General features: G+C 39.9%; 1 protein-coding gene across 6 annotated transcripts in view; it reads left to right on the plus strand.

Annotated features, from left to right (window-relative positions):
• The window catches only part of TMTC1 (transmembrane O-mannosyltransferase targeting cadherins 1), a 264322-nt gene that overhangs the window by 138331 nt on the left and 106639 nt on the right, over nucleotides 1-19352 (plus strand). For 5 of the 6 annotated variants that reach the window (XM_057702301.1, XM_057702302.1, XM_057702303.1 and 2 more), the window contains one exon: nucleotides 847-1036. The exons of the other annotated variant lie outside the window; for it this stretch is intronic. In XM_057702301.1, the coding sequence (XP_057558284.1) occupies nucleotides 847-1036 (190 nt within the window). The remainder of the gene's footprint in view (nucleotides 1-846; nucleotides 1037-19352) is intronic. 6 annotated transcript variants of the gene reach the window in all.

Raw genomic sequence — 19352 nt, forward strand, 5'->3', positions numbered from 1 at the left:
CTCATGCTGCTAGAGCCATCCTAGAGTTTGGCCATCCCCTAGTGCAGAGGTTTGGATGGATTTTGTTATGTGCTGTAAGTCCTGCAGTTTTCAGGGTTCTAGAATACAACTTAATGAATTTGAGTTTACTGAAAAAATTAAAATAAATTCTGTTTCTTCTGTGCTGAAAGTAAGGGGGTAAGTTAGAATGCCTTAGTGCCTAGACACAGCCAGGAAACAGGGGTAACATCCCCATTCGCAGTTTTCCTTCCCTAGGTCCACCTGGCTATTCTTGTCTTATTGTCAAGGACAGCTGTTCTTCCGTCCTCTTAAAGGCTAACCCCTCGGTATGTGAATAAGATTCTTCATCTCCCTACCATAAATATTTCAATTTTTTTGAAATAGTTCAACATGGATAATTCTGCTATAAAATGGTTAATATTTTCATGTCTACTACAGGATTTTGGGCACTGTTAAAAAGGGACAGCGCAAATGTTCCTTCCCCAGGGAATTGTACCCAACAGGGCAGCATTTCAAGTCATATACTTTCATCAAACTTTTCTTTTATACCATTTATCTCAGTTGTTATATATTTATTTATATGATAATTTTTAAACATAGGTCATGGAAACTCGGTCTTATTCATCATTGAAAGGCCAGCACATACCACAGTGACTAGTAGCTATTAGATGTATTCCAAAATGATCAACTGAAAGACTAAATGAATGAATGTCTTTCCATCTTACCTTGTCTTTTCTATAACATCGATACTATAGAAATGCTGTTTAATAGAAACGTGGTGAATGAATGTTTGCAAAATGTCATGGATCTCGAGTTGAGTTTCAGTGACTCTTCCTCTCTTTGTAGATTCCTTACGTATTCCTACCTCCTGGCCTTCAACGTGTGGCTTCTGCTTGCACCTGTTACCCTGTGCTATGACTGGCAGGTGGGCAGTATTCCTCTGGTAGAGACCATATGGGACGCTCGGAACTTAGCCACCGTCCTTCTGGCAGTCGTGATGGCCTTACTGAGCCTTCATTGTTTAGCAGCCTTCAAGGTAATTTTCTGAAGATTCAAATGCACTCTACATTTCAAGAGAGGTACTCAGTAATGCTTTTTTTTTTTTTTTTTGCTAGGGGGTGTGGGTCTAAATTGAATTTGCTCTTTCATCGAAAAAACTTTATGTATTTAAAAATTTTCCAGAAAGGTAATGTATTAGTGGAATTAATAAACCAAGGCTACAATGTTTGCAAATGAGAAATTTTTTTCCTGCAGTTGTTGATTCATTTTTGATGTAATTCATTTGATTTCATGTAATGATAAATGAGATAATGATAACATATGCATTAGTACTTAAAATATGGTTAAGATTCTACTTACACTAATGAATGCCTGCCTAAGTTGGTTGAATGATTCTCAGTTCAAAAAAAGTAATAGTACAAAAATTTTATTAAAAGTTTTAATATTGGGAACTTGGAAAAATATTGGGATATGGAAAAAATTGTTAAATGTAACCATTTCAAAAATGATCAAAGATGGCAAAGAACTTGAAAATATTTACTTATTAAAAACTGCTCCTGCCTTGGGTAAGATGTTTCTTGCCTGAAGATGTTCCCATCCCCCCAGATCTGGTGTGAAAAACTCACAGGTTTACTGGCTGGTTTGGTTCAGGAGAGTACAGAGCAGCTAGCAATTTAAGGGGGAGATTTTGAAAGCGAGAGAGCTGTAGAAGGGCTGAGATAATACACTCTCCGCACATTCACGGATGAGTGAGAAAAAGACCTGTGCACATGGGATATCTAGAAAGTGCGAGCAAAACTGAAAGCCTGGGGAGACTTTATTTGCTGCAAATTTGAATGAATTCTTGAACCCATTCACAGGTTGGGCATCAGAGGATGGAAGCTTCACTGACTTGAGTTGGGTATAATCTCTGTTGAAATCATTGGCCGATCACAAAGCTATGCAGGAACAGGAGAGATTCCCCAGAGATCCACGCAAAAGAAAGAAACAAATAAAACCCCACTGAGCAAAAATTTCAGCTCTCTACATAGAAACAGATTTTTCAGCTTGTGTCCAGGCAAGTAAGTGTATCATAAATTAAAACAGGAAACCGTCAAATTTCAGAAGAACAAAATACAAGGGTGAGTCAAAAATTATCCATACTCTAGGTGCAGAATTTATTTTAATTAACTTTTAGAAAAGACAAATACATCATTTTTCGACATAATCTCCCTGCTTTTCAATACACTTTGTCCATCTGTCAACAAGCTTTCATATTCCCTCCTTAAAAAATGAGGGAATTAAAACATTGAAAAATGTTTTAGGCTGAGCTGTGAGCCACGAATACACCACTGTCTTCACTTCTTCAGAAGTGAAACTTCATCCTCATAGGGCTGCTTTCAGGGGACCAAACAGGTGAAAGTCCGATGGAGCAAGATCAGGACTATAGGGAAGATGCTTTAAGACCTCGAAATAAAGATTTTGCAGTGTCGACAGTGTGGGCAGAAGTGTGTGGACGTGCATTGCCGTGCAGGATCACAGTGCCTTGGATAGCGGTCCTCTGCGTTTAATCCAAAGTTTAGGCTTCAGCTCTTCAATAAGCATCTCAGTGTAATGAGCACTATTGATTGTTGAATCTTTTTCCTCATAATGTTCCAATACTGGCCCTTGAGAATCCCAGAAAGATCAATTTTCCAGCTGATGTCTGACTTTTGAACTTTTTCCTGGTTGGTGATTGAGGATGTTTCCATTTCATACTCTGCCGTTTTACTCTCAGGCTCCTAGTGATGAGTCCATGTCTCGTCACCAGTAATGATTCTTTATAAGAAGGTTTTACCTTCCTTAGAGTGTCGGTCCAAATTTTGTGTGCAGATATCCAAACGCTTCTGTTTATGCTCTTCCGTGAGTTGTTTCGGTACCCATCTCACACAGACTTTTTGAAACCTAAGTCTGTCGTGGATTACTTCATTTTGAGGTCTTAAAGCATCCTCCCTATAGTGCTGATCTTGCTCCATCAGACTTTCACCTGTTTGGTCCCCTGAAAGCTTCCCTACAAGGACAAGATTCACTTCTGAAGAAGTGAAGACAGTGGTACATTCATCGCTCACAGCTCAGCCTAAAACATTTTTTAATGTTTTAATTCCCTCATTTTTTAAGGAGGGAATACGAAAGCTTGTTGACAGATGGACAAGGTGTTTTGAAAAGCAGGGAGATTATGTCGAAAAATGATGTATTTGTCTTTTCTTAAAAGTTAGTTAAAATAAATTCTACAGCCAGAATGTGGATAATTTTTGACTCACCCTCGTAGAATAGAGAGTCACTATAATATATGACGTACAATGCCTGGTTTTTAATTAGATTACTGGGCATGTAAAGAAATAGGAGAGTGTGACCCGAAGTCAGGAAAAAATAGTCAGTAGAAAATGGAATAGAATTCAGATTCCAAAGATAAACTCACACTTATAAGCTTAATTGATTTTTGACAAAGTTACCGAGGTAATTCAATGGGGAAAAGATAGTCTTTTAAATATAAGATACTGAAATAACGAATTATCTATAAGGAAAAAAAATGTGAACATTAACCCTTACCTCATATTATATACACAGAAAGTTCTAAGTGGATCATAGTCCTAAACAAAAGAGTTAAATAACATCAAAAATTCTAAAAGGAAGTAGAAGAAAATCTTTGTAAACTTGGGTTAAGCAAAGATTTCTTAGGATACGAAAGTGCAAATGTTGATAATTGGACATCATCAGGATTAAAAACTTTGCTTCTCAAAAGATGATATTAATTAAATCAAATGGCAAGCTACAAATTGGGAGAAAATATTTGCAAAACATATACCTACAAAGAATATTTAAACAGCTCTTAGAATTCAATAATTGGAAGACAACTCATTAAAAATGGACAAAAGATTCAAATAGACAGTTCACAAAAGAAGATATACAAAGTTTAATAAATACATGAAAAGAAGCTGAGCATCATTAGTCATTAGGGAAACTCAAATTAAGACCACACGAAGAACCAGTATACACCATATAGAATGACTGTAATTAAAAAAATTCACAATACTAAGTGTTGGCCAAGAATGTGGAGCAACTGGAGCCCTCATACATTACTGGTGAGAATGGAAAATGGCTCAGCCACTTTGGAAAATTCAGCAGTTTGTTAAAAAGTTAGACATAAAAATAAGCAAGGCCATTCCTCAATATCTACTGAAGAGAGATGGAAACTTATGTCCGTACAAAAGTCTTACAAGTAAATATTCATAGCAGCTTTGTTTATAGTAGCTGAAAATTAAAAATTATCTAGTGATCTCACCTTGTAAATGGATAAACTTAATGTGGTAAATTATTGAAAAATTTAAAGGAACAAACTGATACGTAAAACAACATAAATGGACCTCAAATACTCTCTAAGTGAAGGAAACCAGGCATATAGGATCGAATACTGCATAATTCCATTCGTATGAAACATCTGTCATTATAATTCTGCCTTTTCTAGGATTTTATATGGCTAGAAAAGGCAGATTTTAATGACAGAAAACCAGGGGTTGGGAATGGACTGTAAAAAAAGACTCGAAGGAACTTTTGGGGGTGTGGAATGTTGTCTAAAATTTGATTGTGGTTTTGGTTGCTGAACTGCGTATACATTTACCAAAACTCACAAGAATATACACATAAAATAGGTGAATTCTATTGTATGTGAAATGTATCTCAGTAAAGCTGTGTTTTCAAAAAAAAAGATTAAAATGTTACAAATAGATTCAAGGCTAGAATGAATACAGAACTTAAAGTAGAATATAAAACACAAATATGAGACCCTGAAGATTTTTTTTTTTTGTTTTTTCATTTGAGGTGAAATTTGCATAACACACAATTAACCACCTAAAGTGTACAATTTAGTGGCCCTTAGTGTGTTCACAACGTTGTGTACTTACCTCCTCTATTTCAGAGCTCTTTCATAATTTCATTAAAAACACCCCATACCATTAAGTAATGACTCCCAAACGCTCCCTGCTTCATTCTCTGGTAACCTCTAATCTGCTTTCTGTCTCTATGGATTTATCTATTCTGGTTATAAAATAAATTATGCAATAGTTACAGTGATACAATATGTGACCTTTTGTGTCTGACTTCTCTCACTTTGCACAGTATTTTTGAAATTCATCCAAAGTTGTTGTGTGTATCAATACTCTTCTTTTTTTTGGCTGAATAATATTTCATTGGATATGTATACCGTAATTGGTTTATCCATCCATCTGTTAATAGACGTTACGGCTGTTTCCACCTTTTGGCTAATAGGAATAATGCTGCTATACACGTTGTTGTACAAGTTTCTGTCTTGGACATACTTCTTCATTTCTCTTGGGTATGTACCTAGGAGTGAAATTGCTGGGTCATATGGTAACTCTGTTTAACTTTTTGAAAAACTGTTTTTCACAGTGGATACACCCTTTTATTTTCCCACCAGGAATGTGCAGGGGTTCCTGTTTCTCTACATCTTTGCCAATGTTTGTTATCTTGTATTATTTTATTGAAAACTATTCTGGTGGGTGTGAAGAGGTAGCTCATTGTGGTTTCGATTTGCATTTCCTGAGTGATCAGTGATGAACATCTTTTCATGTGCCTATTGGCCATCTGTGTATCTTTTTTGGAGAAATGTCTATTCAGGTTCTTTGCTCATTGTTTTAAATTGGGCTATCTTTTTGTTGTTGAGTTGTAAGAATTCAGGATATTAAATTCCCAACAGAGAGATGATTTGGAAATATTTTCTCCCATTCTTTAGGTTGTCATTTCACGTTCTTGAAAATGTCCTTTAATGCAAAAAAGTTTTTAATGTAATGAAGTCTAAAATATTGTTTTCTTTTGTTATTCCTTGCTGTTGGTGTCAAATCTGAGAATCCATTGCCACATTCGAGGTCATAAAGATTTCCCACTCTGTTTTCTTCTAAGAGTTTTAAAGCTTTAGCTCTGTGATTTATGTTGTTGATCCATTTTGAGTTAATTTTCATATGAGCACACATTTCGCCGTCTTGGTAATGCCTACCGTAACTACCCTATTTAAAATGCAATCACATACCCTCTGCTCCACATCTTACCTCCCTTTCACTGAATTTTTTCTTCACTGTACTTCCAGTTTCTAAAATGCTATATAATTTTGTTATTTTATGTCATGTCTGCTTCCCCCAACTAGAGCATATAAGTCCCATGAGGACAGAGATTATTTTTTTGTTTTGTTCAGTGCCATATTTCCCATCAGGAGTTTGCCACATCCAGTATTTATCTTCTAAATTTTATTGTTTGCCACTCAATATACGTTATCTAAATGAATATAATCATAAAAAGTTAGAAACTCTATTTCGATTTTAGTATGCAGAACCTTTTGTTTAAGTGAACTATATTTAAAGCCTATAAAAAGACCATACTCAATACTGGTATGAAATGTTTGGGGGTCAGTATGAGATCTGTTTTATTAGCATCTGGCCTTTCCGTGTGGTTTGACACTGCTCTATTGGTACTGATCTGCAGGAGCAAATGTGGTAGGGTGCTGGACTGGTATGTCAGGAAGGGGTTTTCTTGACTCCCTCCCAACTAATTAAAGGGAGTGGTGAGTCCCCGCAGGCTGTCACCTTGGGCAGGTTATGTTAAAGACAGACCTCCATGATGGCAGTAGGCCCTGCTCACAGGCGTGCTGTGGCCCTCCCCAGAGTGTCTTTGATAATGTGATGAATGAATGGAATCTTCCTCCTTGGAAGGCTGTTAATCCTTTTCTTTTGTGGAACTTGTTCCAAAATCACTGTACTGCATCAGGAAAAACATTCGCAAGGCATTCCAGCTGTGGTGATAGTAAGAGTTAGCTCTTCTGTGGTGGCTTTCATCTTGAAAATTCTTTGCAAACATTAACTAAAGCCTCTGGTAATTCTTGGAGGTGACTCACACTTCCTACATTTTCTTCTTTCAGAGTTTGGAGACAGAGGTTTGGCATCTAGCTCGTGTTTATGTGGCCTTGCCTCTCTGTTCTTGATCTACTTACACATTGGAAGGTCTTAAAAGTCAGATTCTCCTAGTAACCTCTTGAAGTGGGGATAATCCTATTTATTCTATGTTGTGATTAGTTACTAAGGACATGATCCTAAGGGCTGTGACTCCAAGACAATAAACAGTAGAATTAAGATTTTATAAAAAATAGAGGTCCTGCTTTATGGACATTCTTCTGTGCTAAAAAGGAACTGTGGATGAAATGTTTGCAGTACTGTCAGCAAAATAAACACAGCTCTCTCTACCTAGAATGTTTCCAAATGATGTGTGTACTGCATCAATGTGTTGGATTGAAATTGTTCTATAAGCCCTGGCTCTTTTCTTAAATTTTGCGATAGCAAGTCCATAGGATACATTACCAAGGGGAAAAAATGATTGGATAAACAAGCATAGGCATTGAATCCAGGGAATCGTGGAAAATATTTCTTTTGTTTTCACCTTTGATTGACTCTCCCTCGTACAAAAGCCCCCCTGGCTTATTTTCGGGGGAGAGTATGCTCTCTTGAGCCTCACTGCTTCTTCCTCTTTAATTCTCTTAATGTTGATTGAGTGTCCACTTGTTGCCAGGGTTACAGCAGTGACGAGAAGGAAGGTCTTGCCTACGTGGAGCTTACACTTAAACACTTAAAATTTGTCGTCATGTGCCAGGTGTGGATAAGAGCTGTGAGGAGGCCAGGGCTGGCTTCACAGATATTATGATATTGAGCAGAGACGTACAGGAAGTGAAGGAATGAGCCATTTGGCTGTTGGGGGAGGAGTATTGCAAGTAGAAGGAAAGCAGGTGCCAAGGCCCTGAGGCAGGAAAGTACGGGAGTGTTCACAGAACAGCAGGGGAGCTGCCACGGCTGCAGCAGAGTGGGCCAAGGGTAGAGCCAAATGAAATGATGTCCAGGAGATGATGGAGAGCATGCACGCGCGCGCGCGCGTGTGTGTATGTGTGCGCGCGCGTGTATAAGATCAAGCCTAGGTCTTTGAAGCCTCTGCCTACCTTTTCTCTGCCATACCTTTCCCACAGGTCTCTGGTTCTGTTCAGTTAGTTGGTTTTGTCTGATTTTCTTGTTGATGAGACCTGGCCGTGGAGGGGAAGAAGATGGGGAAAGAATTCAGATCCTTTGTAAAGAATTTAGATGTTTCTGTGTGTGTTTGTGGAAGGTAGGAGGTGAGGGTTGAAGGAACAGGGAAGCCTTAGAGTCCATAAAGCATCTTGAGACACAAATCTTTCATTTGTTGATATTACCCAGCTTTGGGGCAGGGCATAACTTTGGGCCAATATATATGCTTATAATCTTTGTTTCTCCTCCAATTTACCAAAATCACTTCTCTTATCCTACCTTGTTATCAACCCCAGGGCACTGAAGGAGGGGGGGCATAATCTATCCTGATACAATCATATTGACAGTCGAATTTTTCTGGAGAATATTTTGATTTTACAAAGCTACAAATTACCACATGTAAGAAATCAACCAGCCGTTACTTCCCAGCCCCCAACCACACTGCCCAAAGTCCAACCCTCTGCAGGCCTTCTTTGAACATTTGTACTTTGTACATTTTTATACTTACTGAAAACAAAGACAAATTCTCTCTTTTATACAAATAGATTGAGTTACATACTGTTATAAATTGCAGGCCCTTCCAGGCCACTTCCACAGCCAGTTGGAGTTTCCCTCTAGATAAGCAGCTCAGAGAGCAGCTGTTTAAATTTTGACAAGCTTTGGTCCAGGGTTAAGTAGGAGAACTAGGGCTCAACATCTATGAGTTCTCTCTCTCTAGAAATAATTGCAGAATTAATTTAAAGATTGTTTCTACCTTGTCCTATTTTCACGGCATAAGAAATTTAAGACCTCAGGAAGTAGTTTATTATTTATCATAAAAGAGCTCACTTGCATCTTTGAGAATTTAAATGTGGAATCTGTCTTATTCTGTGCCTCTCCATCGCCTCCTCCTATTCACACCCTTCATTCATGGGGAATACAGTTGAGCTTATATTACTTCATGTAGAGAACAATCCAGAAATTCATGATTGGATAGAATTCTTTGTAACAATGAATTTTAAAGTGAACAAACTTGCTCTCGCTTGTGATGGGGACAATGTATGTACAGTAGAAGAGCACTGAAGCCGCGAAGGTGGGTGTTCCATTCTCTTCTGTGAATAGTCGAGTGTTCATAAAGCAGGAGAACCATAAGCCGAAAATGCACCTGGGTTTTTCTTACAGACTGTGCATCCGACTGTTGACTTGCAGTAAATAGTGACATATGTCAGGAATGCTTGGATTCATGTGGACTGTTTAAAGGAGTTAATTCCATTGGTCCTACTCTTTATTCTTGCCCTTTTCCCGTGTCCTTTAATGTGATTCCTGTGTTACAGAGGAAACACCACTAAGTTATACTTAAGAGTAATTTATTTGTTATTGAGTATTACATTCTCACAAGTTATCTTGAGATGTTAAGTTTTTTTTTCATATCTTTTATAATATGGGGACATGCTTGTAAAAGTAAAACCTGAGGAAAAAAGAGGGAAGTTAATGATACCCAGCTTTCCTGGTAATGACCTCAGCAAGGAGATGTCTTTTGGGAACAGATATGAAGCAGTGGAGGTCCCCTCTCCCGGGTATGAGGCTTTAAGGGTTGGTTTGGTTTGGTTTGGTTTGGTTTGTCTTCACTTTCACAGCTTTGTTCCAGTTCTTTCACTCACAGTCTTCTACCTCATTTCCTCGAAACCAGCACAGATCATCGGCCCCACCTCTGGGCCCTGGAAAAAGAGTCAAACTCCCAGGTCTGCGTGGGAATGAATGTGCAGCCTGACCCGTGGAGGGGACCACCAGCGGCAGCTTGCTGGGAATAGAGAGGCGGGATGGCGGGGGGGTCCTGCCTCTCCTCCTGCGAGAGGCGGCTGCGTTCCCCGCTGGGCTCTGCCTTCATGCCTGTTCCCGGCCTTGCCCTTATTAGCCTCCATGCTAGTGTGTATCACAGCCTCCCTCAACATACTTGATGAAGGAGCAGGCAGAGGGAGAGACAGAGACTGTCAGCCTCAGATCTCTCTTTCGTTGAAACACCCACACATCTCAACAAGGAGAGAAGATTGGAAAGTGGTTATTTTCTCATTGACAGTCTTACCTCATTCTCAAAAGTACTTGGAACAGGAGGAGCTTATGAGAATAAATATAATACAATAGGGAAGACTAGGAGATGGCAAACTTTGCTCTTTTTCTGGCAAAGAACCAGATAGTAAATATTTCCGGTTTTGTCACACAGTCTGTCACAACTATTCAGCTCCCCCAGAGCCACAGAAATTAGCTGACCTCTGGTGTGGAACATTGTACTACCATAGATTCATACACGTGAACATGCTCTCAGACTTCTGGAAATTACTTTGCATTTAGCGTAGCCAAATAGTACATTAAGACATTATTGTGTCACATAGATCACTGTGGAATAATTCTTTTTAAATTCCAGAATAGCTATTATGAAACCTGGTAAAAATAAGCATCGTGTTTTAATATACCAAATGGTAAAATAAAATTGAACTTGAGGAATGAAGATTGCATTTAATGATGAATGCCTCTGTGCCAATATTGATGGGTTTTTTTCTTTTCTTTTCTCCTGGCCTACATTTCTCTTTTCAGTTCTCATCCCCTGAAAATTTCATGTTCTCCATCCTTTTTCTGTCTTCAATTCTTGAGAATCCTCGTCATACTATTACAGGTCCAATCTTTTCAGCCATCTGTTTACAAGCCATCCAGTTTGTCCTGCTTTGGGACCCCTGCAATCGCTGATAGCAGAGGCCCTGGGATGTCTTGCCATGGCCCATCTCTCTGGTACCCCCAGTTCTTTGGGAGGAACCATTGTCTGGGATGTCACTCTGTCTCAAATTTGGCCAGCCTAGTTGTTGCAGCCTCTTCTTATTACCCTCAGCTGGCTTGTCCACCTGCCACTTTTTACCTGTGGTGATAATGTCCTGCTACCTGTGTCACAGTTTTCCAAGTCAGTACCCGTCATCAATTTTGGCCGTGCTCAAAAGCTGAGATTCCTGTTTATATCTCTGATGAAAGTTGGGAAATGAGCTTACTGCTTCATCAGATGTGATGTTGGAGAACAGAAAGGATGAATTTGCACCTTATTTTAAAGTGGAACACATTTAAAGATCCACTGCTACTGCCTCTTCACATACTTTGACATCACTGCTTTGCCAAATGGTGACTCACGTTCTGTCACTGTCATTTCATTTGGTAGTCTACTTTAAATTCATGACCACCGGCTTCAAGTGGGAGGCAGCCCAGATGTGGAGCAGCACGGCCCCAAGTTCCAGATCCAGAGTCCCGAGGCTGGCATGAGAGGAGGCTGCACAGTGGAGAGATGAGTGCTGGCCCAAGTCAGGCCAGGCTCTGCCCCTGACCCCTGTGAGCCCGCCTTGTTCAGCCCTGTTCTTGCAGCGCAGTCAGCGTGAGGTTGAACCACGGCACGCCACACTGGACCCTCCGCACAGTGGCCGGCACGTGGGAAGCACTGAGTACCTGGCGGCTGTGTTTGTAGTTCGTCACCATCACCATCATCAAGAATTTGTCACAGCTCAAAGTTAGGAAGACAGTAAGGGCTCTTGTTTGCATTTGGTAGAAATAACCAGTCTTGAAAAAAACGTCACCCAGTTGACTGCTTTTTTTTTTTTTTTTAATTCCATATATTTCAGCTTACAGTCATGGCTTTCAAACATCAGAAAATATTTGTAATACTCTAAAGATTGATCCTGGCCCTCCCATCTCCCTTTATTCTCCCATGCTAGGTAGCAGGGGTTAAATTCGTGACCTAAGAGCTAATAGTAGTAACATGCTTGCAGGTTTTTAATGTTTAAGCATATTTTGGAATTTGGAAGTAGATATGTTCACATGTGATAGAAGGGCAGAATCCTCACATAAAACTCTCTAGTTAAGAAAAATGAATGTTTATCAAGAGAAAGAGACTAGTGACAAATATTACTGACTTATTTACAAAAGAACACTGGCGTTGTCACCTACCCTCCAAACTATAGAAATATGATAGATGTTTTTACGGGTATTTGAAAGTTTACCAGAATAAGCAAGATATAAGAAAAGAATGATTTTTTTATTTATTGTTGTTTTTGAAACCTGTTACTGTCATTACCAGATTTCTCCTTTCCACTCAATGATGGGTATTGGGACAGAATAGCCATTGGAGATGCAACAGTTTACTCAGTGGCTACTTGAAAATCAGAGGCCCTTGTGCAAGTCTCCCGAAGGCTTTCTCTGTTGTCCGTTACCAGTATTTCACCTGGGACGTCAGGTCTCCTTGTGCTGCGTCTGCACCTCATGCAGACCCTTCTCATGCTCTGTGTGGTACACAGTTCGCTTGTACTGCTCAGCGTGGCGCTTGATCTGGTTCTGGCCAGAGTTTTTGCACATTAAATAATTTATTTTATTCTTTACCTTCACAGGGCAATTACGTTTTCACAAGTCACACTCTTTAATAAGAAAATGACCTACCTACCCTCTGATGTTTATACCTTAGTTGGAAGACTCACTGAATTTTTTAATGGAAGGATTAGATAGATGCATGATGATAAAAAAGGAATTTTTGGACATCAGTAACAGCTTTATTTATTTTTCTTGATTGAATGCTTTATGATTCTCAGCAAGATTTTATAGTCTATATTATTATTTGCTTTTATCAGAAAAATTGTCACCTTTTGAGTGATGATCTTAATTTTTAACACATTTTACTTATTTCTTTTAACTTCGTGATTCATATTCTCATAAAAGCAACTCATTACCACTTAGCCTTGCAATGCTTCTGACTGTTTTAAACTCTTAAAAAGGTCAAAAGACACTTTTGTAACTCCTGGAGCCACTCTGTCCTTATTATTTCCACTGAGAACATGACATTTCTGTTTAAAGGAGCATAGCCTTTCCTGTTGTTTGAAGAAAACCATGAAATATGTAATTAGGACGCCCAAAAATAAAAGCAGCTAAAACAAGTTCCTCTAAACAGAAAACCCATTGGAGATCGCTTACCAAATTGGAAAAAGCAAAGGAGACTGAAGTGACTGATTGCCAGATTCTCTAGGTGGTTCACTCCAAGTACAATGCCCAAGGAGCCTGTAAAGGGAAGACAGATGTGATAAATGCGATCCGGGGAAAATCACTCCCCTGTTTAAAAAAAAAAAAAACTAAACTAAAATGCCTTACTTACTTTTACACAAGGTTTGCCTAAAGAGCCAGGATACAGTATTAGGAAGAAAACTAGTTTGTCACAATGAGCTTTAATGTTTCTATATTTACATTATTACACATCAAAATGTTGATAATAGAGCCTTCAAACTTTTTTCTCACCTAAAATATAATAAGAATAAATGCAAGAATGCATGTGGGACCTGGGGTTGTTCAGGAAGGAAAGTATTGTGTAAATGCATTTCCATGTAATATTTCAGGTCTACATTCTAAAATTTCATTCCTGAACTTACCCGTTCGTTGTTTCCCCGACTGTGTTTGCCACGTTGTGCATTCTCCTCGTTGCCCAAGCCAAAAGTCTTGGGGTTTTCTTGTTGCCTCCTTGTCTTGCTCTCTGATATAACATTCAACCCATCAATAAATCCTGTCAACTCTTATTTCAAAATATATCTAGAATCTGGCCACTTCTCACTGCCTTCACTGCTGTCACCCTGGCCCAAGCCATTGTCTCACCTAGATTATTGTCATAGCCTCCGAACTAGTCGGGCTGCTTCTCCCGTAGTGCCGGTGGTCCAGACTATTCTCAATACAGTGACCACCATGATTCTTAAAAATGTAAATCAGATCCTGGCTTTCTTACACTTGAAGTTTTTCAGTGGCTCCTTATTTCTCTCAAAGTAAAAGTCATACCTTTTATAATGGCCTACAAGGTTCTTCATGCTCTGTCCCCATTATTTTTCTTGTTTCTTCTTGAACTCATGTCTTCCTATGAAACGAATACTGTGGCTGACACCTTCATCTCTTGCAAGTCTTTGCTTAATTGCCACCTTCTCAGTGAGGTGTACTCTGTCCACCATGTTTAGCATTTCAACCCCCTGCTTGTCCACCTACCTTATATTTCAGATACCCCTCGCCAGACGCTTTTTTTTTCCTCTCTGGAAAGGCAGGGTTTTGTGTGTGTTTGCATCTGTTTTGCTACCTGAGATATGCCAAAGAGCCTAGAATAGCGCCTGGAAAACACAGAGGAGATGGAAGTGATTGATTGCAAAATTCTTTAACTGATGGCCTGTAAGCGCAGTCCCCAAAGGGACCGAGAAGAGAAGGCAATGATACGTATTTGTTGCATGAATGAGTAATCAGTGATGGTTCACTACCAAGGGACGCACTGCTGAGGATGGAGACGTTATCAGGAATACTTTGAGGAAGCACACTGATTAGGCGGAGTGTCCTGTAGTATCCTTGACGCTCCTCTCCTTTGTGTGTCTCATAGGCAGAGGCTGGGGGTCTGAGTAGCTTAACCAGTTGCAGTTAGCAGCAGTTAGCTGTGTGTTGGAGATGGAGACTGGGCTTAAAACTTGACAAGGTATTTAGAGACAAGCAGAATAAATTTGTAGGTGCAGGAGGGTGGATTTAGAGAGGAAAAGCCTGGAGGAAAAGTATTAAATATTTAAGGTATTGATCATTCATTGGTTCCAAGCAATATGCTGGGTATGGAGAATAAAAATAGAAGAAAACCCAGTAGCTACCTTGTAGAGCTTGGTTTTCTCCACTTTCAGTCCATCCCCCCAACTCTGAGAGAATTATCCTTCTAAACAGAAATATGCCTCTCCCCTGCCTAGAAACCATCCCGCTCTCAAGAGTTGCTCTGGCAGGAGCCAAGGCTATGCTGGTGGAAGGCTTGATAAAGTTCTCTAAATGTATAGTGATTTTTTACATGGAAAATGGAGATCATCTATTCTACACCTCTGAAGGATGAACAACAGAAAATGTATTTCAACTGTAGCATGAAGGCTGTAGAAGAGATGTGGGGAAATTTTTCTGTTGGCAGACAGTGAGATGATTTTGGGGACAGGTTATAGGAAGTCCTAAGTTGGAAACTTTTCTTTTTAACTTCATTCTGCTTGAGCAGTTTATACCAGCATTTCTCAAAATATGTTCTGGCATCTTACAGGTCATTAAGTAAGGCAACTCTAAATAAAGATTCTGCATTTCAGGGACTTCCCTGGTGGTCCAGTGGTTAAGAATCCAGCTTCCAATGCAGGAGACTTGGGTTTGATCCCTGGTTGGGGAACTAAGATCCCACCTGCTGCAGGGGCAACTAGGCCCGTGTGCCATAACTACTGAGCCCGTGCACTCTGGAGCCTGCGAGCCACAGCTAGAGAGAAGGTCACGTGCCACAAGGAAGAGCACATGTGCCACAACGAAAGATTCTGCATGCCACAACTAAGACCTGATGTAGCCTAATAATAATAATAATAATAAAAAACATTCTGCGTTTCAGAAGCACTAGGTTTAGAGAAGTTAACATTTTTCTTTACTGAGGGACTTCACAAAAATTTACGTGCTCTAAGCAGCCTTTTGACTTTTTAAATGGGGTATATAATAAGTGGCATTTCTCAACTTTATTTGAATTTGGAACCTTTTTTAGGGCCGTCTCGTAGGATCAGTGTTCTGGTAGCATGTTTCGGGAAGGATTGACTTGGAGATATCAGGGTGGGTGGCTAAGTGAATTTTGAGAGTCCATTCTTGGGCCATGTTTGAACACTTCTTGGTGCCATATTTGTACTGTGAAAAACAATAGCCACCACCACAGCATCAACAGAACAGTTTTCATATTATAATCCCTATAGCAGTACCACCTGCAAAAGGATTCCTTTGAAACCATTCCTTTTAGAGTTATACTTTCCAGCAGTCAACAGCACATGAAGGTAGGGCCTTGGAACAGATTCCTGGAGGCTGGGTTTTCATCCGATTGAGGCTGTAATTAGAAATTGGGATGTGGGTATTTGATGCAATGACAGTGACTGCTAAGGCTCATGATGGGATGAGGACACTGCATGGCCATCCATGAAATGCCAGAGTTTGGGGAAGTGAAGATCACCATGAGTAGCTGATTCGTCCATATATGAAGTGACAGTTTCCCAGGTGAGACCAAAGTGACATGGCAGGTATCTCTGCACAGGTAGTACTCCCCGTACCTGGAGAAAGCTAAAAATTCTATCTTTATTTGCTTCATTGTTGATTTAAAAAGAAGGTGCTTGACAGAGTACTCTGTGCATTACCTGAGTGGAAAGTAGAATCTTCCTTTCATGGAAGATTCTTGTAGGAAGGCTGGAGGAGGCTTCCTGGAGCTTCAGGATAAGCCAGTGTGTGACTGTTTGATAATAAATGGTTGCATTTTAGGCAGAATTTCACGTAAAACATGCTTTCATTTTTGTGTCCTGTCTGGCTCCGATTGCCAGAGGCCAGCAGTATTTACAGAAGGACCTGGCAACTTTTGATGGCCAAACTGGCCTAGTCTGTTTGTGACCCAGTCCCCTGGCATTTGGTGTTAAAAAGTGATTAACTGGGAAGAACACTTATTAACGTCAGCCTCCCTGGCACTGCCTTGGAAATGCTCTTCATTCCAAGGCACCACAGTCCCTTTTGATGTGGCTGACTTTGGCCAGTGAACTCTAGTTTTCTGCCTGATGAGATTTAGGTGCTCACGCAGACAGTGTCTTCACTTGAGGAATAATTCAATGCCATGGCTTGTTGGAGAAAGACTTTTACCCTTTGTTTTTCCGTCTAAAAGATTTCTTCTTCTACCTCGTAAGAATTTCCCAAGGGAAAAATGACTCTCAATTAATGATATGTGGTTAAATTCTTACTTTTATGTCAGGCCTCATATAGATCATGTTATGCTGCTTCTCTCTTATCTACACTTCAGAGATTTATGCTCTTGCTGTTTGGTGAAAGGGAGGCCTAATGAAGCAATGATAATAGTTGTTGGAATGTCTCAGCTTGGAAAATTACAAGTATTTGATACTATTTTAAAAACTGGCACAACAGTGTAAAGCCATGATATTCCAATAAAGAGCTTGAAAAAAAAAAACAAACAAAAACCTAGGGCCTTTGTTTCCATCCTTTGTTATACATTCATTAGTCCATTAAATTTGCCCTTTTAGGCTGTCTAGGTAGGTTGTTCAGATGTACAGGTAAGGGAAGAGCATTATTGAATCATGTCAGTTACTTGTGAAAAAGAGCTTTTAACAACTTCTGATAAAACAGAATGATCCATCAGGCTTTTATCGCCATATGTTTCAGAAGCAGGAAAGTGGGTCTTATCCAAGAGATCCAACATATTTTGATTATAGAAGATTTGGGATAAGTACATTGATGGATAACAGCAATCAAATCCATTATTAATAGCAGGTCAGAAGCTCAATTGGACAAGTAAAACTCACTTTTTTTTTAGCTGTTGAGAGAAGCCTACTAAATTTCTTACTGCTTTCATGTCTTCTAACCTTGAAGTAAGCTAAACTGTAATTTGTTTGATAAAGTATGATGAAGCATTTCTTGAAGAAACGCTGCTCTAAAATATTGCATCTTTACTGTGTGAAACCATGTGGTATTTTTGTGGTTCCTTCTCCTTATTCATTTTAGATTACAGAGGGATGGGACTGTCCTCTGCGTGACAGTCCCAGGTGGGTAGATGAACCAGACTTCTGAGTGAGTGTGACTCACTGTGTGAAAAAGTAAAACTCTTGTCTCTTTCTTAACAGAAAATAAGTCTATATAGCATCCTGCTTTGGAAGGTTTTGGCAGAGGAACATCTTAGAAACATTTGAGCAATAGCCATAGGTAGAAGACCACTTCTGCCAGGCATGTAATTTCCATAGAAACAAAACTATTTATGAAAATGCATCTAATTTATCCTCTGCCTCTGTTTCCTCTTCATCAAAGCTAAATTTACACATGACTTCACTAGCAAGGTTAAATCCATCCTGGTTGTTAACTGAATTCTTTGTATGAATGTATGTATGTATGCATTTATTGGCTGTGTTGGGTCTTCATTGCTGCATGCGGGCTTTCTCTAGTTGTGGTGAGCAGGGACTACTCATTGTTGCGGTGCGTGGGCTTCTCATTGCAGTGGCTTCTCTTGTTGCAAAACATGGGCTGTGGGCACATGGGCTTCAGTAGTTGTGGCTCGAGGGCTCAATAGTTGCGGCCCGTGGGCTCTAGAGCACAGGCTCAGTAGTTGTGGTGCACAGGCTTAGTTGCCCCATGGCATGTGGGATCTTCCCGGACAAGGGCTCGAACCAGTGTCCCCTGCATTGGCAGGTGGATTCTTAACCACTGCGCCACCAGGAAAGTCCCCTTAATTGAATTCTTACGGAGAGAAAACGTTGCTTAATTGTTCCTGCCTCCCTCCCACCTGAGGTCATTTTAAGTTATAGTTCCTGGTTGAAGATTTGGTGGCATCACCTGTGTCATCTTTGCTTCCCTAGCCAGAGCTGGATGCAGGGAGCATGAAGGAAAACCTGGACCCCTAAGCGATGGCCTTTTCCCTTCTCTGCTCTGGACAGGCTTTGGGCACAAGACTGAGCTTCTGCTGACAGTTTTTCTCTCCTTGGTCCCACAGACTCCCTGTCCAGTGCACCACTGGCCCTCCTCTGGACATGGCCTCCCCTGAAGCCAGAGGTATCTGATGGGGGTCTTCGTGCCTGCCCCCAGCTCCTCCTTTCTCCTCAGTCCACCCAGATAGCTTTGGTCTCAACACATAGGTACACATATCTCTTAGAGTAACACCACTCTTGCTTTTCTAAATCTACCCTCCTGAGCAAATACCTGATGTAAATATGAATATCACAGATGTTACGAGTGAGTGGTCATCAGAGAAAAACAAATACTGTATGATATCACTCACATGTGGAATCTAAAAATATAACAAACTCGTGGTTACCAGTGGGGAGGGGGCAACGTTGGGGTAGGGGATTAAGAGGTATAAACTATTATGTATAAAACAAGCTACAAGGATATACTGTACAACACTGGGAATATTGTCAGTATTTTGTAAGTATAAATGGAGTATCACTTTTGAAATTTTGAATCACCATGCTGTACACTTGTAACTTATAGACTATGACCATCAACTACACTTCAATTAAAGAATAAATGTAAACAATTTCAGAGGTTACAAATGAGGAAAGAGTAAGTGGTTCTCACAGTATAACATTCCTGCAAGATTTATACCTAAACAGTTCACAGATAAGCAGCTGAATATTAAAAATGGAGGCTAGAGCAATAAACTACAGAGCACGTGTGGACTGAAATTTGAGAAGGCCTCTGTGCACTCAGCTTGTGCCTTACGCCTCTGTGGTCACTAGAGTA

This window comes from Hippopotamus amphibius, chromosome 12 (assembly GCF_030028045.1).
Source record: "Hippopotamus amphibius kiboko isolate mHipAmp2 chromosome 12, mHipAmp2.hap2, whole genome shotgun sequence".
Lineage (NCBI taxonomy): Eukaryota > Metazoa > Chordata > Mammalia > Artiodactyla > Hippopotamidae > Hippopotamus > Hippopotamus amphibius.